We start from the raw sequence: 20,624 nt of genomic DNA on the forward strand, positions 1-20,624 counted from the left end.
CACAAAAAAGTCCCTGATTTCTTCCCTGTGGTATGTCTCCCCACATTGATACCATTGTCAAGAGGTACCATTATTAACAATTCAGTGTGTACCCTTCCAGACACTTCTGATACAGATACAAGCATGTGTAGTCTTTTTGCCCTGTTTGTATATAGAAGAAGGCATCACCATGGGTACTTACAGATTTACTGAATACTCAGTGATGAAGATGGTGAAAATTATTTCATTCATTTAATAATTTTGTGGTTTTCATTTTGAGACTATTAAACTTCCTGATTTAAGACAACTTAATTAAGATAACCTTAACTGGGTTAAGATAATCCAGTGTCTTCAAATGCATTAAGGAATATAATGTATGTGAATATGTGCCAATTTGTATCATTGGTGACCTTCATACATCAGAGGAAAAAAGCATGAAGTTTTTTTAAAAAATGTTTTTTCTATAATGCAGAAACTAAGTTCTTTTTCATAGAAGTATGTTTTCAATTTCGGACCTGGGATAACACTCACTTCGAAGGCCTGGCTCTCAGCCCAATGGTAATAAGACTTACATGCAGAACACCCAACCTAGGGTGATGCACCCACCACTCTACGGAGAGACATCCCTTGGAGCAATCGGCCATGGGGCACCAGAGGGGCAACATTCACACGGAGGAAAAGCTGGCAGACAGGAGTGCATAACTGAGAAGGGCACAGGGATGGGGTGTAGGGGAGTTACTGGGAAGAAAGAGGAGGAGAGTGGGTTAGGGTTGGGGATGGTAATTGGGGAGTGAAACTAAATATACACAAACTATTGAATGTAAAAGAAATTCTGCTCTGTAAATTTGCACCTAAAGCACAATTAAAAAAAAAAAAAAGAAAAATATGTTTTCAAGACTACCACTCATTTAGATATTGACCCGTAGCTTGCATGTTGCAGCTTAGCAACAAGATTAGTAACCCATGGTTACCTGAAATGAAGTAGCAGCTCTGTTATAACCACAGTAACCATATATTTACTTGATGACATGATCTATCATTGAGTAACCCAAGTCCAAAGAATAAGGTTGGAAGTAATTATAATATTTTTTCCTGATCATGAAAGTATTGAATGAACATTCCAGAAATTTTTGAAAACCCGAGTACAAAGAAGAAAGTTAAAGTATATACTACTTTGCTCACCAATGTTAACATTTGTATTTATTTTTATAATCCTTAAAAAATAACACATAGATTATAATTTGTAATATAGATGATAATAAACTCGTCTGTTTGACAAATTGCTATCAAACGGCACAGACGTTTCAGTTTTATGTTCTGTCTTTTCTTCATACAACTTTGTTGTTGTGTGCTGAGTCAATTCTGACTCACAGCAACCCTATAGAAGTACCCACTCCATTGGGTTTTCTAAGCTGTAATCTTTATGGGAATGGACCACTAGGTCTTTTCCTCCATGGAACAGCTGGTAGATTCCAAACACTGACCTTTTGGTTAGCAGTCAAGTGCTTAACCATTGTGCCACCAACATTTTACCATGTCATTTAATAATTATTTGGGAGCATGATTTTAAATGGCTAAGTATAGTTAGTTTAGACATTCTAGGTCATTTTGTAGGTGTAATTTTAAATTCAGAATTTTTTTTTAATTTTATAATATTTCATTGTGAAGTTGTTCTTAAATTTATAGATGCTCTCAGTTATTTGCAGATATACTGAGTGAGACATAACACAAATTAGAAGGATAGGCACTCATCTTGGGGTTGTGAATGGCTCCCACCAGTGCAGACCACCTGAAAGAAAGAGGTCCAGGAGCATCATGTCTGGGTTTCTCAGAAGTGGTACAGGTCGTTTGTCTCTTAGAAACTGGTGTGGGCTTCATAGCAATGATCTGCTCCCACTAGTATTAGAGGATCCTTCATCCTCTCTCTCAAGGCTGACCTTGGCTGGTCCTGACCCATCAGTTTCAGGTTACCAGACCTGCCCCTGCAGAAAAAATTAGAATCAATGTACCTTCCTGTTAGAGTAATAAAAGCAGCTGTAAATGTAACAACAACAAAAATTATCTGTCTCCTTACTAGGTTAAGGGCTTGTTTGAGGAATTGGATCACACAGGTGCCTGGAGTGCTTTTGAATAAATTCAGTCCCATTGTCCTCACTAAGGAGCTCTGGTGGCATAGTAGATAAGGCATCTGGCCGCTAAACAGAAGGTCAGTGGTTCAAACCTACCAGCTGCTCCGTGGCAGGAAGATGGTGCAATCTACCCATAAAGATTTACAGCCTCAGAAACCCAGTGGGGGTTGCTATGAGTCAGAATTGACTCACTGGCAATGTTTTTTTTTTTTTTTCCCCCCCTCACTAGTCTGTAATTGAGCAGATTATAATCTCTGACAAAATTGTCTGAGAACAATAAGCTTGTCTGTGAGGATGAATCACCACCAAACTGCTGGAGGTGAGAGTCAACTTCAATGCGATGTGGGCCGTGCAGTTACACAGGACCCTGTGCTTAAAGGAATCCCATGTTTCCTTTCACATTCTACTGTCACCATCTTGGAATTCTTAAAAAGTTTTGAACAAGGGAATCTGCATTTTCATGATGCATGAAACCCCACAGATTATGTAGTTGGTCTTGCTAGGATGTAAAATAAGGTATTAGAATAAGAAAATATTTTGATGACTCCTTCTTAGGCACTATGCCAAAAAGAAGGAAAAATCTATTTGAGTTGCTCTTTATGCAGGAGGTGGCGTGTGTGACTTTAAGAGACTGTCTTGCAGGGTGAAATGGAGCAGCTCCTGGAAGACACAGCCTTCCAGTGTGCTAGGGAGATCTGAGCAGCGCAGACTAATTGACTGCATGACAAGGCATCTCCAGACAAAATGCTCCTCAGAGTTCAGACTTCTGTCCTGTTTGTTTAGTTATAAGCCAGGCTGTGCTTTATCTCTTGAGGAAAATATGAAACTCATGGATTCTTTGTCTCCTTTTGAGCTCTAACTTTCTGGATATTTGTGTAAGCAGACATTTATTTCAAAGACCTTTTGATCCAGAATTCCCATTTGAAATACTACAGAGTAGATGCCCCACCTCTCTCAGCTTTGTCATTCCACCCCTCCAGCGCATTCCCTCTTTGTAATAAGTGAGTCAAGGGTCTCTCAGGAATCACATGTACTAGAGTGAATTCTCAGTGCCCCTTGGGATAAATATAAAACAAATATCTCACACATTCTGCTATTCATATATTCTTACCTTCACTGAGAAATGATTTTGTTGAGTTTTATTTTAGTTAGTACTGTGAAAATGTTTTTTTTTTTTTTTCCTTTTTCCAAGTATAAAGTTATAGGTTTGAATGTGCTCTTCAAAACTCTATATATGATTCTGATAAACACAGTACCAGGAAAATTACTGCCCTAGAGCCTCCCATTCCCTAATTTAGTCCTATTGAAGGTGCTAATTTACAAACTATTTATTACCACTCTGCCACGAACTAATAACAGAAATTGAGATTGAACATTTAGAATCCTATAGCAAGGGAGTAAGCCACTGGGCCTGTGGGCTCAGCACCATAGTCGGGAGTACGTCAAGGTCAATTGGCATAACACAGTCCACAAAGACATTGTTTTACATCATACTTTGGTGAGTTACATCTGGGGGCTTGAAAACTTGCAAGCAGCCATCAAAGGTACAGCTGTTGGTGTCTTCTCGGCCAGTGAAAGGAAGAGTGAAGAAAATCAAAGACACATGGAAGTAATTGGTGCAAGGGACTAGTGGACCATAGGAACCTCAGCCTTCACAACCCAGAGACCAGAAGTAACTGGTGCCCAGCTACCACTGGCAACCACATGCAAATACAGTTTACACATCAGTGTGTTAGATATAAAAGTTTCAATTGGATTTTTTTCCTTTTGCCTACAACTACAAATCTCTTTCCAAAGGTGGGAAAATAGATCAATTCTATCCCTAAATAGTTCTGCTTTTGATCTGATTCAATTCCAGAGCTTTTTCACCTTTTTACCATAGTACCCAATCTAAGTCCTTAAATAGACCCAATCAAATAGACCTTAAATAATTAAAATTCTCTCCTAATCTTACAATCAAGGAGAAAAAGATGACTAGGAAATCCCATCCCAGAGAATGTAAGGTAATGCACATCATACTCACACCTTCAACTTTTTAGCTTGGGAAAACAATTTCTCTAACTTCAGAAGTAATTTGCCTCTTTTAAATCAGTGCTTTGTGTGGGAAATCATGAAAAGATTCAGTATTTTGACAGCTGTTTCAGAGGTATGAGTAATAAGACTTCAAAGAAAATCCTAATGACGGATTTATTTTTTTCATTTTTTAAAAAAAAATTCTCTAGACCATATTTCCTATTCTGTAGTATTCTATATGGATAGAAGCCAAAGTAGAAGTTTTTCTTCTTTCCCATAGTCTTAACTCCCTTTATCACTCACTCACTACCGTTGGGTCGGATCCAACTCCTAGCGACCCCTTCTTGGGTTTCCGAGGCAGTATCACTGTGGAAGTAGATTGCCCAACCTTCCTTGGAGCTTCCTTCCTTGTTTTCGAGGAGCAGCTGGTGGGTTTGAACTGCCAGTCTTCTGGTTAGCAGTCTAATGCCTTAGGCACTATGCCACCACAGTAAGCATTACTGGGCAAAATGAGGAGAGAAAGCAGAGTTAGAAAGATTCACCAGGGAAGTGGCATTATATAGTTAGGGATTTGTCCTTCAGGGTGGTGGTGGTAGAGAAGCCCAGCATTCCATATGGAGAGAAAAGCCATCAGTGCTTCTGAGTTATTATTGGAAGGAGTGAATTAATTTACAATATTGCTTTTTGCTTGTATATCCAGTGCCTTAAGTTTGCAGAAAATTTTCAGACAGTGTTCTCCATTTATATGTATGTATTATTGGGTGCCATCAAGTCAATTCCAACTCTTGTTGGAATAGTGTAAAAGTAGCCCCACAGGTTCTTCTAGGCTATAATCTTTATGGGAGCACATCACCAGGCCTTTGTCCTTTGGAGCCACTTAGTGGGTCTGAACTGCCAACCTTTCAGTTAGCAGTGAATGCTTAACTGTTGTGGCACCTGGGTACCTAAATGAGTATCCTGATGTTACACTGTTTGTAATTCAGTTCAATATATTTTAGTATGAACTCTATTATAGGAATGATAGATAACATTGATATCTGTTAGTTTTCATCTAAATCTTAGTGGAAGTTAGTGGCACCTGTTGTGAATACACACTCAGGGTTGGTGATGTGGCATTTACTCAGAAGTCCTCACTCCAGCCACCACTTGTCTGTCAGTTTGTCGTACTATGTGGCTTGTTTATTGCTGTGATGATGGATGCTATGTCACTGGTGTTTCACATACCAGCAGGGTCACCCATGGTGGACAGGTTTCAGTGGAGCTTCCAGACTAAGACAGACTAGGAAGATAGGCCTGGTGACTGACTTCTAAAATTAGCCAGTGAAAATCTTAAGGATCACAACAGAATTTTGTCTGACTCACTCACTTTGGGAAAAAAAATCACAGAATGGATTAATCACTAGAGAAAGACATTATGTTTGGTGAAGTAGAGAGTCAGCTAGGGTGTGGGCCACCCTTAGTGAGATGTATTGGCACAACAGACTCAATGGTGGACTCTAACATGCCAGCTATTGTGATGATACAGGACTGGGGAACATTTAGTTCTATTGTATATAAGGCTGCTATGGTTTGGAGTTAATTCAGTGGTATCTAAAAAACAACAAACCATGTCAACTAATACTAACTGTTGATAACTCCCTAAAACCTAGACTGAAGTTAGTGTGCCTGTTATTAGGTGCCATTGAGTCAGCTCCAACTCATAGTGTCCCTTTGTGCAACAGAACACAACACTGCCTGGTCTCACAATCCTTGATGTGCTTGAGCCCATCACTGCAGCCATGGTATCAGTCCATCTTGTTGAGGGTCTTCACCTTTTTCGGTGACACCCCCCACCCCTTTAGCAAGCATGATTTCCTTCTTCAGGGAGTGGACCCATCTGACAACATGACCAAAGTAGGTGAGACAAAGTCTGGCCATTCTTGTTTCCAAGGAGCATTCTGGCTGCATTTCTTCCAAGACAGATTTGTTCGTTCTTCTGGTAGTCCATGATAATTTTTCAGTATTCACCACAATTCAAAATATCAACTCTTCTTCAGTCTTCCTTATTCATTGTCCAGCTTTCATGTGCCTTAGAACCAACATATGTGACACTCTTAGTATTTTTGGCATTTTGTTTTTTTTATTTTGAATTGAGAACAGAGGAGAGGATATTACAGACATTCAATTCTCATGACTGATGTATTTGTACTAGTTAACATGCATTTAATAGAAAGCACATCTAGTTACCCCAACTGGCACTATTTTCTGCTTTTCCTATTAATGTACTCTTCCATCAGTATAGAAAATTGAACAGTAATTCTAGATCTTTGCAGTAAATCATGGTCACAGTTGTTGTTGTTGAGTGCTGTTCAGTCGGTTCCGACTCATAGCGACCCTGGGTACAACAGGATGAAACACTGCCTGGTCTTGTGCCAGCCTTGCAATCTTTGCTGTATACCTGAGCCCATCATTGCAGCCACTGAGTCCGTCCATCACATTGAGGGCCTTTCTGTTTTTCACTGACCCTCTACTTTACCAGTATCACATCCTTCTCTAGTGAATGGTCCCTTCTGACAACATGACTAAAGTAGGTGAAACAAAGTCTGGCCATTCTTGCTTCTAAGGAACATTCTGGCTGTACTTCTTCCAGGACAGATTTGTTAATTCTTCTGCCAGTCTATGGTACATAGTAAGCAAACAAAAATGCAAATATGTATGGCATTTCGGTGAAATTTACCCCCAGAAAATCTCTGTAGGCTCTGAGAACTTTATTTTTAATGTATTTCCCCACAAGACAGAGCAAAGCAAATGAATTCATTTCTACTTTAGGAGAAATATATATATATATATATATATATACATATATACTTATATATGTGTGTGTATATATATATGTGTGTGTGTGTGTGTGTGTATTTTCAGTTTAGCTAATGGTCACTGCAGTTTAGAGTGAATCTAAATAGTTTCCTTACCCTTAGACAGAGATCAAGGGCAACTGTAGTACTTCCCCATGGTTTACCTTACTTAGGTTTCTTGAGTAATAATTCTAGTTCACAAGAAGGCAAGTGCTTTTATCCCCACTCTACAACTGAGGAACTCAAAGCTGTGATTTCCTCAGAAATGACCTATCCCAGGTCACAGAACTGGTTATAGCAGAGCCAGCCCTGGAACTAGACTCTTCAGACCAATGGATCATAGCCTTCTCCAGGGCCCCAGGCTGCCAGAATGTCGACATACAGAATGGAGCAAAGTGAATTTCAGTGGCATTGTGCTTACACATAGCAAGGTGTTAGATGGATGGTTGCCATGAGTCTGAACTGACTAGATGGCAACTGGTAATGGTGGTAGAACCTTTTAGGTTCAGGACAAAACATCAAGACATTATTACAAAATAATACCTTAAGAGATTCTGGGGATGATATTTTCAGAAGATCTTGTGGTTCAGATTCAGCAGAGCTTCATCAAATGGGTGCTGTGTGTCAGGCAGTGTGTGATTTCAACAGTGGCAGAGCAGGGGAGGCTAGGGCTTTAGTCTTTACTCCTTACACAGCCACCTCAGTTCCATCCCAAAGCCATATTCAATAAATATGAAATCTGTATAATAAAATAAAATAAAATGTGTCTTGGAATGTTCTATCTAAACTAGGTGCCTAACCACCTTTTCTCCTAAGTCCTATTATAATCAGTCTTCAAGAACAACCATTTTGCAAATGAGAAAACCAAGGCTTTGGGAAGAAAAACACCTTACCATAAGACTATACAACTAGCCAGGGTTTCTGATTGGCCCTCAGGTTCAAGCCCTACTCTATGTGGGGTTCCATCTGGCTTTGGAGTAATGATGGGCTAATTTATGTGAATCATTCAGATTCATGCTGCAAGTAGGGAACTAGGTTTAGACCTTGCAGATTGTGTGTATGTGTGTGTTAAAATAGTGCGGAAAATTTCTAGTGCCCAGTCCCAGCTCAGTGTAGCTAAAGGAGGCACCTCTTCCTAGAGGAGAGACCGTTGGATGAAAGGTTATCAAAAGAAATTTTCCCTGAGGAGGCTCCCAGTGTGAACATGTTAGAGCCATTTCGCTGTTACTACTGTACCTAAAAGCTCACTTTGGAATATTGAAAAAGGATCGCTAAGTGAGAAACAGGAGCTCTGGTGGCATAGTGCCTAAGGCCACCAGAATGATGGCTAACGAGAATGCTGGCAGTTCAAACCCACCAGCCACTCCTCAGAAGGAGGATTAGGCAATCTATTTCTGTAGTAATACTTCCTCGGAAATCCAAGGAGGGATCGCTATGAGTCGGATCTGACTCTAAGGCAGTGAGGTGTTTGTTTTGTTTTGTTTTGTTTTTATGATTTGAGTGACAAACAGGGGCATGCATCTTCTGCAACACTGTAGTGACATTGTCATGTTACCTGACAAGCTCACTAGGTCAACCTGAGACGACTTCTCCATAGAAGCAGCTAACAGCATTGATCACCAAACTGCTTCATTCTCTTAATTTCCTTTCCTTGTCAACACCTTTCCTTTTGGAATAAGGAGGCACTGACTCTACTTAAGTGAGCATTGGTCTATGGGGCATTTGTATTTATCACAAATAAATTACTAAGCTCATTTGCCAAACAGCCAGGCTTGTCCCGACTAGGGCCGTGTGAATGAGTTTGGTCAGAAGCAGATTGCAGGTCTTTCTCCTGTGGAGCCACTGGGTAAACCACCAATCTTTTGTTTACTAGCTGAGCACTTAACTATTGCAACACCAGGGCTTCTAGAAGCATTATTTATTTATTTATTTGTGATTTGGGTGAAAGTTTACAGAGCAAATTCACTTTCCATACAGCAGTTCACATACACTTTGTCTCATGCCATTGACTACAGTTTACCACAGTGCAACAGCCCCTTGCCACTTCTTCCCCTTAGTTACCTCTTCCCTGTGTCCTTCCCTCCATGCACTCCTGCCCCCTGGGCTATGTCTCTATACATACACAGCCCTTCTATTCTCCCAAGATTGTTCTCTCCAGGGAGTGAATCTAACTAGTGTAAATATTCACCTCATATGCCTGTCTTTTATTTGGCTGGAAGTCATAGGTGTAGGTTTAATTCCAGACCTAAAGGGCAGCAGGGGCCATAGTCTCAGTGGTTCCACCAGGCTGTATCAGATCAGCAAACCTGTCCCCCCCGCCTTTTTTCAAATTATTTTGAGTTTTGTTCCACATTGTTATCTTGACTCTATCCAGGATCTCCTACATAGATCCCCCTCTGAGTGGTTGACAGTGGTAGCCAGGCACCATCTAGCTTTTCTGGTCTCGTAGTCTTAGAGGCTGAGGATCGCATGGTGTACCCATCACTTGGCCTATTTGTTTCCATGAATCTTTGGTTTTCTTCATTCTTCTCTGCTCTAGATGAGGAGAGACCCATCATTGCATCTAGATGGCTGCTTGCAAGCTTTTAAGATCCCAGTTGCTAGAAGCATTATTTTTGAGACCAGTTTCTCTGGGAGATTGTTGGAGGAAGTAATATAGAGCTGGCATCATTGTGTGTAGATGAACATTTATTGAGGGGAGATACAGTTTGTTGAGGGGATGTGCAGTGGGAGGTAGAGTTCTTGGGAGGTCTAACACAAGGAGTACATCCACATTACCTTTGGGAATTTTGGAAGTGCTGAGAAAATCCTTACCTGTCTCTTTTTTTTTTTTTGCAGGCCTTCTGGTAGGCACCCTTGATGTCGTGTTGGACTCCAGTGCCAGGGTTGCTCCCTATCGGATCCTATATCAGACCCCAGACTCTCTGGTCTATTGGACCATTGCCTGTGGTAAGTACTAGTATTATGAAATACATAAGATCACAGAGAAATATGATTAACAACTTTCTCTCAGACAAGAAAGTCACATTTGCCATTAGAATGCAACATAAACTCTTGGTCTAAAACTCTAAAAACCAAACTCACTGCCATTGAGTCAATTCTGACTCAGCGACCACCAATGGGTTTCTGAGGCAGTAAATCTTTACAGAAGTAGATTGCCTCATCTTCCTTCTGCTGAGCAGCTGGTGGGTCTGAACCACCAACCTTCCAGTAAGCAGTCCAATGCTTTAGGCACTGTACCACCAGAGCTCCTTATAATTTGGTATACTAGGGTAATTAATTTGAGCTCTTTAAATAGATGAACCTGAAATTTTAATGGCTCAAGATAAAGGTTACAAAGATTTCTTTCCCACTCTGGAAAAGTCTTATGATCATGAAGCTTCATCCATCTGTAGTGACACCATCTGGAATACAAGGCCTCCAGAGTCAACTTATAAGGGAAGAATGGCAGGGTAGAGGCCCAGAAGTGTCACACATCTCTTCTACTCATGGTCCTTTGGCTAGAACTAGTCACATGGTCACAGCCTAACTTCAAGAGAAGCTGGGAAATGAAGAGGAGCACATGGAATACTTTGATATACTAAGTAATATTTGTTATATCCTAGCACAGTACTTCTTAGTGAGAATACCATAAAAACCAAACCCCTGCCGTTGAGTTGATTCTGGCTCATAGTTACCCTATAGGGCAAGGTAGAACTGCCCCATAGGGTTTCCAGGGCTGTAAATCTTATGGAAGCAGACTGCCTCTTCTTTCTTCATGGAGAGCTGGTGGGTTCAAACTGCTAACCTTTTGGTTAGCAGCTGAATGCTTTAACCATTATGCCACCAGAGCCCCTTCTTAGTGAGTAAGGATTGTTTACTTCTCTTGATAATGATCTGCAATATGTGCTATATTTAAAATAGTGGTGAGCAAATCTGCTATCACTGGATGTCTCACAAGCACTTCTAATACAATGTTGCCAAGGCTTTTTAGTAACTTGTTTGCCTGTAGGGAGCTTTGGTGTAGTGGTTAAGGCAATCAGCTGCTAACTAAAAGGTTGGTGGTTCAAAGCCACCAGCCACTCTTCAGGAGAAAGATGAAGCAGTCTGCTTCCATAAAGATTAACAGCTTAAAAACCCTATGGGGGGGTTCTACTCTATCTTAAAGGGTCATTATTAGTTGAAATCAACTTGGTGGTAGTGAGTTTGTTTAGATGTGGCTTTTAAAGTAACCAGAAGAAGGCAAGGAGCAAGAGTGTGGGGCACTCTATTCTTTTTTTCTTTGCCTTCACTTGTTTATTTATGTAAATAACAGACTTTGTTGTTTTAGAACAGTTTTAAATTTATAGAAAACTCAAACAGATGGTAGAGTTCCCATACACTCCCCTTCACATCCCCACAATCCCTGCACACAGCTTTTCCTATTAATAACATCTTACAATAGTATGGGGCATTTTTTTATAATTAATAAACCACTATTGATACATCATTATTAGGTAAAGTCCAAATTTATTAAGATTTCTTTAGGTTTTACATAATTACATTCAGTTAGTCATCTTTTCTCCTTAGGCTCCTAGACTGTGGCAGTTTCTCAGACTTTCATTGTTTTCGATGACCTTGAAGAATACAATCAGATATATTGTAGGATGTCCCTCAATTGAGATTTGTGTGATGTATTTCCTCAGGATTTCACTGGAATTATAGATCTTGGGTAGGAAGATCACAGAAATAAATTGCCATTTCTATCACATCATATCAAAGACACACATTATCAACATGGTTTTTGACTCTTGATGTTGCCCTGATTACCTGGCTGGTGTAGTTCTTGTCACATTACTCTACTGTAAAGTTATTCTGCTCCCCTCCTTTCTACATCTTACTCTCTGAAAGGATGTCAGGAAGCATAGCCTACACTGAAGGAGTGGGAAGTTGTACATCTCCTTTTTAGGGGGAAGTATGTACTTAATTTACTTGGAATTCTTTGCATGGGAGACGGGTCTCTTCTCTGTTTCTTAAGGTATTTAATTATTTCTTTATACCAGATACTGATTTTGGGTTATAATTCAATACTACTTTATTTTGTTGCTCAAATTGATCCTGGGATTTATTTTAGTTGATTGTATTCATTTAAACAATTGATCCCCACTTGGTAGGAAGTGCTATGCTAGATCTGAAGATATTAAGGTAATTAAATTCAGTCTATGTTCTTGAGAAACACACTCTAGTGAGGTTACAAGTAAATAGTCAATTTTAAACCAGTATGAACAAGTATAGTACAGTTCCACTTGATTACTGGACACCCAACTAAATACAGAAATTTGTACTGGCCTTGTAGTAGATAGGGGTAGTTTTTCTGGGTATGATTTCAGGCTGCTGAAAATAAGTAGGGTTTCTTCAAAGATTTAGTAGCACCCAAAATTCTAACTTTATAGCTGTATCCCTTTAAACTTATTCTAGTTAAGGTACAAACAGCCTTATGGGGGAGAATTGAATATATCAGTCATTTACATGTTCCTCTGAATAAAGGAATGATATCAAGAGTTTAGAGCACAGAGGAAACCAGCTAGGAATGTGCCAAAGGGGCAAGGAGGCTGCATCTTTTGACCTCCTCTAACCCCATAAGCAGAAGACAGAATCACCATCAGTAGCCCAAGGCCTATTCCTGAGAGGCCAGACATGCTGCCTCCCTCCAGCCCTTTCAACAATCCAGAAACCAACCGTTCCTCCTGCAGCACCCACCACCTCTCTGCTGGGTTCAATAATTCGCTGCAGTGGCCACAGAGAACTCATAGATTATGGGGTTTATTAGGGAAGCAATAGGCTACATTTCAAGTTCAGGAATGCGCTCAGTCTCAGCCTGCCATCTCTCAGCCAATAGTCTCTCTCAGTCTCTCTCTCAGCAGTGCACGTCTCTCAGTGTCTCTCTCAGCAATATGTGTCTCTCGTGTGTCTCTCTCAGCAATGCGTGTCTCTCATGTCCCTCTCTCAGCAAGTGTGTGTCTCTCAGGAGAGCATTTCTTTCAGCAGCATGTCTTTCTCAGCCAGCAATCAGAGAGACTCCTTCTGCCTCTATGAGGGCTCCTTTTTGAGCCTGGCAGAGTGGCCAAACTAACCAATCCCAACATCAGAATTCTATACACCTGAGACAGAACTTCCCAGAAGATTGCCTCGTGCCACATGCAACAGAAATGCTCCAGGTGGATAACTTTAGCAATCAGGAGCTACTCAGTTGCTAACAGGAAATTCCACCATGGAGTTTACAAGTACTTATGGCTAGAAAAGCCACACTATGTAATTTACTATACCGCAGAGTGAAGGATAGGGATTAGAGTGAGAGGAAGGTGAACTGAGACACTGAAGAAGACAGACTTACCAGTGTAAGTTGGGCTAGTGTAAAACAGCATTCCAGCCATTTGTGCAGGTTCATCCAAAACAAAAGGTATTGACTTAGTAGCTACTGTACAAGTGTCCTGTGGTAGTTGGTTGAGGAAAAGTGTTGTATTTAGTTGGCAAACATTCTAGAATAGTGCTAAGGGGCAAAGGACTTTAGGAGGATGGCTTTTGTCCTTGGCTCCAAAGAAGTTATCCTTGGAGTATTTGGGGTACTTGGTCTGAGATGTCCAGGCCATACCTGAGGGTTTGTGCTGGTAGGTCAGGGCTAGCCAGACCAGAAAACATTCACTTAAGAAGTCAGTATCAGCTAGCCTCAGGATGCATAATTTAGTCTATCATGCAGGACTCGCCAATATAAGCCCTGAACACAGAGGCTCAGAGAATTTCTTGGTTGAGAAGAACATCTGTTATCAGAAGGACAGCATAGGCCTGGGGATACAGAAGGTCCACATTGGGAATCCTCCCAGACCTTGCCCTATGTATCTCTTGGTATGAATCCTCTTTGGCTATAATAAATCTTTAGTCACAGTATTGTATACTTCATGAATTCTGTGGCTTGTTGAGCTCAGAGGAGCAATGGGAACCAGCAGGTTAAAAAGTAAGGGTGCTGTGTGGCCTCTCGAACTTGTGCCTGGCATACAGAAGGGGTATTGGGAAGCCAACCCCCAAATTTGTGACATGCAGGTCAGAAGATTTTCGGGTATCATGTGGATTCCTCAAACTTGCCCTGGCATCTGCCTATTTGGCAGTCTGAAGGATGATATTCTTTTAACTTATGAGCTCTGACCTGGTTCCAGGTGGCTAGGGTAAGAGAGAGAAGAGTGAGTGAGCGAGCCAGCCATATGGGGCAGCTGGCGATGAGGATGGAGAAGTTGAAGACTGAGGACAGGATCAGTCTCCACAATTTGGGGATTAGATTCATGTTGTTCCTTGCCATGCAGTGCTAAGATAGACATTGCAGCCAGCAAGGGAAGAATTCAAAAGTCAGGAAATTTAAAACCAAGCAGAATCACTAAACCACTCAACTTGATGAGGGTATGGAAAGGACTTTTTTCAATTCATTCTCACTGACCTTCAGAAATTCTGCCACTTGGGTTCTTTGATATCCTTTGGAGGCAGGAGTTCTTGAGAGTCCTGGAATCTCTCATTACAATGCTCTAGGCTCCTGTCTTCTCAGGTAAAAGTGAAGTGAGGAGCTAGTGCCTTTTTCTAGCCCTCTCAGCCCTAACCTTTTATGTAACCCATTACCTGATGCTGCTACTTCTCCAGTTGCTTCTGTGGCTTTGCCATTCCTCGAAGTAATGATCCTATGAATACTCATGTGGGAGAGAATTATTCCTAAGTTATTTGCTGAGCCAAAGCTAAAGAAAACTAGTTGGTAAATGCTGATAGCATGCTTTACACCACAAAGAGATAAACCTTTATTTTCCCAGTAAGTATTGTCTGTCACAACTGCATGATTGCAATAAAAAACCTATAATGGTTTTAGCTTTTGTATATATTGATTCCCTATAGAGGCAGTTCTGGAATTTCCTTATGGAAGACTCCACAGAAGTGACAACCATTGTGAAGGTCCCATTCAACCATTAATTGTAGTCAATTTCCATTTAAAATCCAAATTGCTCCCTTTCCTGAGAAAATTTTAAGAGCTGAAGATGCTATCTTAAAAATATTTCTTTGGTATGCTGAATTTTCTGTTGGTATTTTTTATGTTATTGTTCATAAAATAACAGTTGGTGTTTGGTAGGACAATATGTTGTAAGCTTTTTAATTTGCTTGAATTTCATGAATTGTTACAGTAAGAGAAACTTAAGCAGAAAATTGTGAGTCTAAAACACTGCCCCATAGAATCCATAGGATTATAAAACTTTGTTATAGGTCACATGTCTTGGGAGTCTTTAACATGTATAAGTTGAATTAAAGGAGCATCTACCATCAGTGCCTTCACATAGACCACTTCATATACAATCAGTATTCTTAGTGTTAAATCCCTGTTGTGTGGTCTACATTAGACTTCAGCCACATGGAACCAGGTAGGAAGAATCTTTCTGACCTAGTCTAACTTACTACCAATGTAATAACCACTCAGCCTTTGGGAATTTGAAAAGTGTTATTTGGTGAGACATTATTTCCATATAAGAAGCTCTGATGGCTTAGTGGTTAAAACATTCAGCTGCTAACCAAAATGTCAGTGGTTTGAACCTGCCAGCTGTTCTGCAGGAAAAAGATAAGTCAGCTTCCATAAAGATTTACAGCCTTAGAAACCCTAGGTTTTCTACTTAGTCTTATAGGGTCACTGTGATAGTTGGAGCTGTCAACTTGGCTGGACCACAATTCTGTGGGGTTTAAGCAGTTGTGATGTGGGTTATTCCTATGATGGTATCAGATGTATATGTTGTGAGCAGCCAATCCGTTGAAAGGGAGTTTCCCTAGGTGTGTGGCCTGCTTCCAATATATTTATGGACTGGTAGTGTAGTGCCTAAGGCACTTGACTGCTAACTAGAAAGCTGGCAGATCAAACCCACCAGCCACTCCTCAGAAGGAAGATTGGGCAATCCTACTTCCGTAGTGATACTGCCTTGGAAACCCAAGGAGGGGTCGCTATGAGTTGGGACCGACTTGACAGCACATAACAACAATAACTGGAAAAAGAGACACTCTTCGGTGGATTGGGATCCTGTTGTGCTGCCTACAGCTGTCCATGAGTGAATAATCCATCATTCGGCCTGGAGATATTGGATTCGTCATTCGTTGGAGTCAACAGTTGTTATATTGCCTACCAACCTTGAGCTGGCCAGCCCCTGCAGCTGCGTGAGTCAGGAAAAGCCTCCAGCATGACGTTTGATCCAAGAATTTGGGACTTGCCAGCTTCTATAAGTGAATGAGCCATTTTCCTAAGATAAATTTCTCTTTCTCTATATGTATACATAAGCTTTATTGGTTTTGCTTTTCTAGAGAACCCAGCCTAACACAGTCACTATGAGTCATAATCAACTCAGTGGCAGTGGGTTAGTTTGGGTTTTGGTATTTCCATACAGAGATAGCTGCTGTGGAGGCAACTCTGACCCATGGTGACCCTGTGTACAACAGAACGAAATGTTTTGTGGTCCTCATAATTACTGGCATGTTCAAGTCCATCATTGTGGCTGTTGTGCCAGTCCATCTCCCTTGCCCTTCCTGGTCATCTGCTTCACCAAACCTGGCATCCTCCTCTAGCAGTCAATCCCTCCTGATGACATGTCCAAAGGAAGCAAATTGGACAATGTTCTGTTGTGATCAGTAATGTTTCCATTGGTTAATTTTCAGAAAGAGATCACCAGGCCTTTTTTTCCTAGCCTGCCTTAGTTTGGAAGCTCTGCTGAAGCCTGTCCACCATGAATGAACCTGCTGGTATTTAAATACTGATTGCACAGCTTCCAGCATCATAGCAACACACAAGCAGTATGACAGACTGTTAGATGAATGGAAGTATTACCATATGTTTTTATTATCTCTCAATAAGTCTATTTCCAGATTGATTTAAAGAAATTGGATTTTTTATATTTCCTTGCCCTATGGTGGTGGTTGTCAGGTGCCATTCAGTCAATTCTGACTCATAACAACCCTATGTACAACAGAACATGAAACACTGCCTTGTCCTGCACCATGCTCACAATCTTTGCTGTGCTTGAACCCATCATTGCAACCTCTGTATCAATCCATCTCATTGAGGGTCTTCCTCTCTTTCGCTAACCCTCTACTTTACCAACCATGATATCCTTCTCCAGGGTTCCTTCTGACATGACCAAAGTATGTGAGACCAGTCTGGCCATTCTCACTTCTAAGGAGCATTCCAGCTGTACTTCTTCCAAGACAGACTTTTTTTCCCCCATGTTTCTGGCAGTCCATGGTATTTTCAATATTCTTTGCCAACACTACAATCCAATTGCATCAATTCTTCTGCAGTGTTCCTTATTCATTGTCTAGCTTTCACATGCATGAAGCAATTTAAAATACCATTGCTTGGGTCAGGAGCACCTTAGTCTTCAAACTGACATCTTTGCTCTTTAACACTTTGAAGAGGTCTTTTGCAGTAGATTTTCCCAGCATATTCTGTCATTTGATTTCTTGATTGCTGCTTCTATAGGCATTAATTGAGGATCCAAGTAAAATGAAGTCCTTGACTACTTCAGTCTTTTCTCTGTTTATCATGAAGTTACTTATTGATCCAGTTATGAGGATGTTTGTTTTCTTGATGTTGAGGTGTAATTCATACCAAAGGATTTGGTTTTTGATTTTCATCACTAAGTGTTTCAAGTCTTCTTCACTTTCAGCAAGCAAGGTTATGTCATCTGCATATCCCAAGTTGTTAATAAATCTATCTCCAATTCTGATGCCACGTTCCTCTCCAGACAGTCCAGCTTCTTAGGTTATTTGTTCAGCATACAGATTGAATAAGTATGATGAAAGAATACAACATAGGCACATACCTTTCCTGATTTTAAACCATGCAGTATCTTCTTGTTCTGTTCAAATGACTGCTTCTTAGTCTACGTACAGGTTCCTCATGAGCACAATTAAGTATTCTGGAATTTCCATTCTTTGCAATGTAATCCATGATTTATTTTGTATGATCCACACAATCGAATGCCTTTTCATAGTGAACAAACATAAGTTTGTTGTTGAATAGTAGAAAATCTTTCTAGTATTCTTTGCTTTCAGCCAAGATCCACCTGACATCAGCAATGTATTCTTGTTCTGACTCTTCTGAATCCAACTTGAACTTCTGGTAGTTCCCATTCACTATACTGCTTTACCATTCGGCAATCTCATTTGGGCCTAGAAGGTAATTCATTTTCAGAGCTGGATGGTTTATCAGCTGTCATCTTGTTTAACTCTCTAATACGATACAAAGGCAAAGTGAATTGCCCAAGTACCCATTACTAGTTATAGCTAGTTAGTGGTAGTACCGGGATCAAGTTCCCAGGTTTTCCACTCCCAGTCCATTATTTTTAAGCAGCACCATGCTGGCTTTTATGATTAAGTATTCCTTCAGTCAGCAGTAGTAAGACACAGAGTTTAATTAAAGATTAATTGGTTCTGTCTTTGCTATTTCTCTACAGTAGATGAAGAAAATGCTGGGTAATTTAGTTGCCTTCCACATAATGTATAGACATAATGTGGAAGTTGGTAAGTATTTTTAGAATCCTTTTATAATCTTTCTTGGTTTGTTTATCTCAAGACTTGATCTTGTATCCTTGAGAACACAACACTTTAAAATTGAAAAAAAAAAAAAACCATAAAACTTGCTTCTTTAAGCCATACATATTCATTGCAGAAAATTAGAAAATATAAACTATATACATCCATACATGTATGCTGTTGTGTGTGCCATCAAGTCAGTTTTGACTCATAGCAACCCTATATGACAGGATAGAATTGCCCCTAAGATTTTGTAGACTAATTTTCACAGGAGTAGATTGCCAGGTCTTTTCTCTCACAGAGAGAGTCACCGCTGGTGACTTTGAACCACTAACCTTTTGGTTAGCAGCCACACACTTAACCATCATGCCACTGGAGCTCCTTATATACCCATACACACACACACACACACACACACACACACACACGGGCATATAAAGCAAAAACTAAGCCTAGTGCCATTGAGTAGATTCCAACTCATTGCGACCCCCATTGGGTTTCCAAGGTGGTGAATCTTTACAGGAGTAGATTGCCTCATCTTCCTTCAGTGGAGGAGCTGGTGTGTTTGAACTACAAAACTTGCAGTCAAATGCCTCAGGCACTGTGCCACCTGAGCTCCTTATTTGAGGATATATATATATAATAAAAGCCAGCATGGTGCTGCTTAAAAATAATGGACTTAAAAATAATAAAAAGACTTTCTTCAAAGCATTTATGTATATTTAGAAACAAATAAAAATGGACTTTGCATATAATATAGTTGAAAATATTTTTCCATGTCAGTAAAATATAGTAGAATATAATGTCAGTTTTAATAATATTTTATTGCTTATATAACATAATTTATCTAACTGATATGCTGCTATTGAAAACCTTGGGTGTTTTCTCCTATAATGTTACTGTAGTTTAAACAACCTTAGATGATTATCCTCCAAAAAAAATCTTTGCATAGTCCCTTAATTATCACCTTAGAATAAATTTCTAGAAGTAGATAGGCTGATTGAAAGTACGTGCATGTATTGAAGGCTTCTGGTGGCATAGTGCCTAAGGCATTTGACTGCTAACCAGAAAGTTGGTGGTTCAAACCTACCAGCCACTCCATAGAAGGAAGACTGGGCAAGATGCTTCTGCAAAGATTTACCTCCTTGTAAACCCCAAAGGGGTCACTATGAGTCAGAATCAACTCAGTGGCAATCAGTTTGGTATGGTTTTGGAATCTTGACAGGAGATCACCAGGCCTTTTCTCCCATGGAACTGCTAGTGAGTTTGAACTGGCTACCTTTTGGTTAGCAGCCAAGTGTTTTACTCATTGTACCACAAGGGCTCCTTAAACTTGTTAGAAGACAGTACCATGTAACAACTAAGAGCATAAGCTTTGGAGCCAGACACATCTGGGTTTGATTTCATAGAAACATGACCTCCCTAAGCTTCAGTGCCCTCACCTAGAAAAGTATTATAACTGGACCTAGTTAATAAGATTGCCATGAAATTACATGTGATCACATGTCTTTAGTTAAAGCAAATGCTCCTGGCATTTGCTAAGCACAATTAAATAAAAGATAACATTATCATGATCGTGTTATTTAACCTGCTTGTAGTTATATATAGCTTTAATTAGATGTGGACTTTTAAATGGTAGATTTCCCTTTTGTTTTTTAAAATCCTTAATATCTCCATGCTGCCTTTAGGTTTTGTCTTCTGCCATCTTCAAAGAAGTTTGTAATTTGGGGGCATATAAAGAGTACAGTGATGACTTTGTAAACACAGGGACAGTTAGGTAGCTGCTGCTCCTGTGTATTTGGCATTGCTCTTACTTTCATTTAGTATTTAATAGATGCTTCTTTCATTTGGCTCTCCATATTTGAGTAACTTCAAGTGCTGAACTGACTAGAAAGTTCCAAACAGTCTGTTCTGGTGTTTGGAAATAAAAGGTCAGTTGCTTTGGAATTCTCAGGAGGTGTCAGGGTTCAGGTTTATTTAGTTCTGCTGTGTCATGAGTGTTTTTTTTTTTTTTTTTATGTACCTTAAAAAGAAAGAAAAAGCCCATTGCTCCAGACTTATTCCAACTCATCAAAAAAAAAAAAAAAACTCACTGCCATCAAGTTGATTCCAACTC

General features: G+C 40.1%; 1 protein-coding gene across 1 annotated transcript in view; it reads left to right on the forward strand.

Annotated features, from left to right (window-relative positions):
- The window catches only part of TBC1D9 (TBC1 domain family member 9), a 167,269-nt gene that overhangs the window by 65,275 nt on the left and 81,370 nt on the right, over positions 1-20,624 (forward strand). The window contains exon 2 of the mRNA XM_007941199.2: positions 9,794-9,904. Coding sequence (XP_007939390.1) covers positions 9,794-9,904 — 111 coding nt within the window. The remainder of the gene's footprint in view (positions 1-9,793; positions 9,905-20,624) is intronic.

This window comes from Orycteropus afer, unplaced genomic scaffold, assembly GCF_000298275.1.
Source record: "Orycteropus afer afer isolate SDZICR_OR568_19922 unplaced genomic scaffold, OryAfe1.0 scaffold00076, whole genome shotgun sequence".
Taxonomy (NCBI): Eukaryota; Metazoa; Chordata; class Mammalia; order Tubulidentata; family Orycteropodidae; genus Orycteropus; species Orycteropus afer.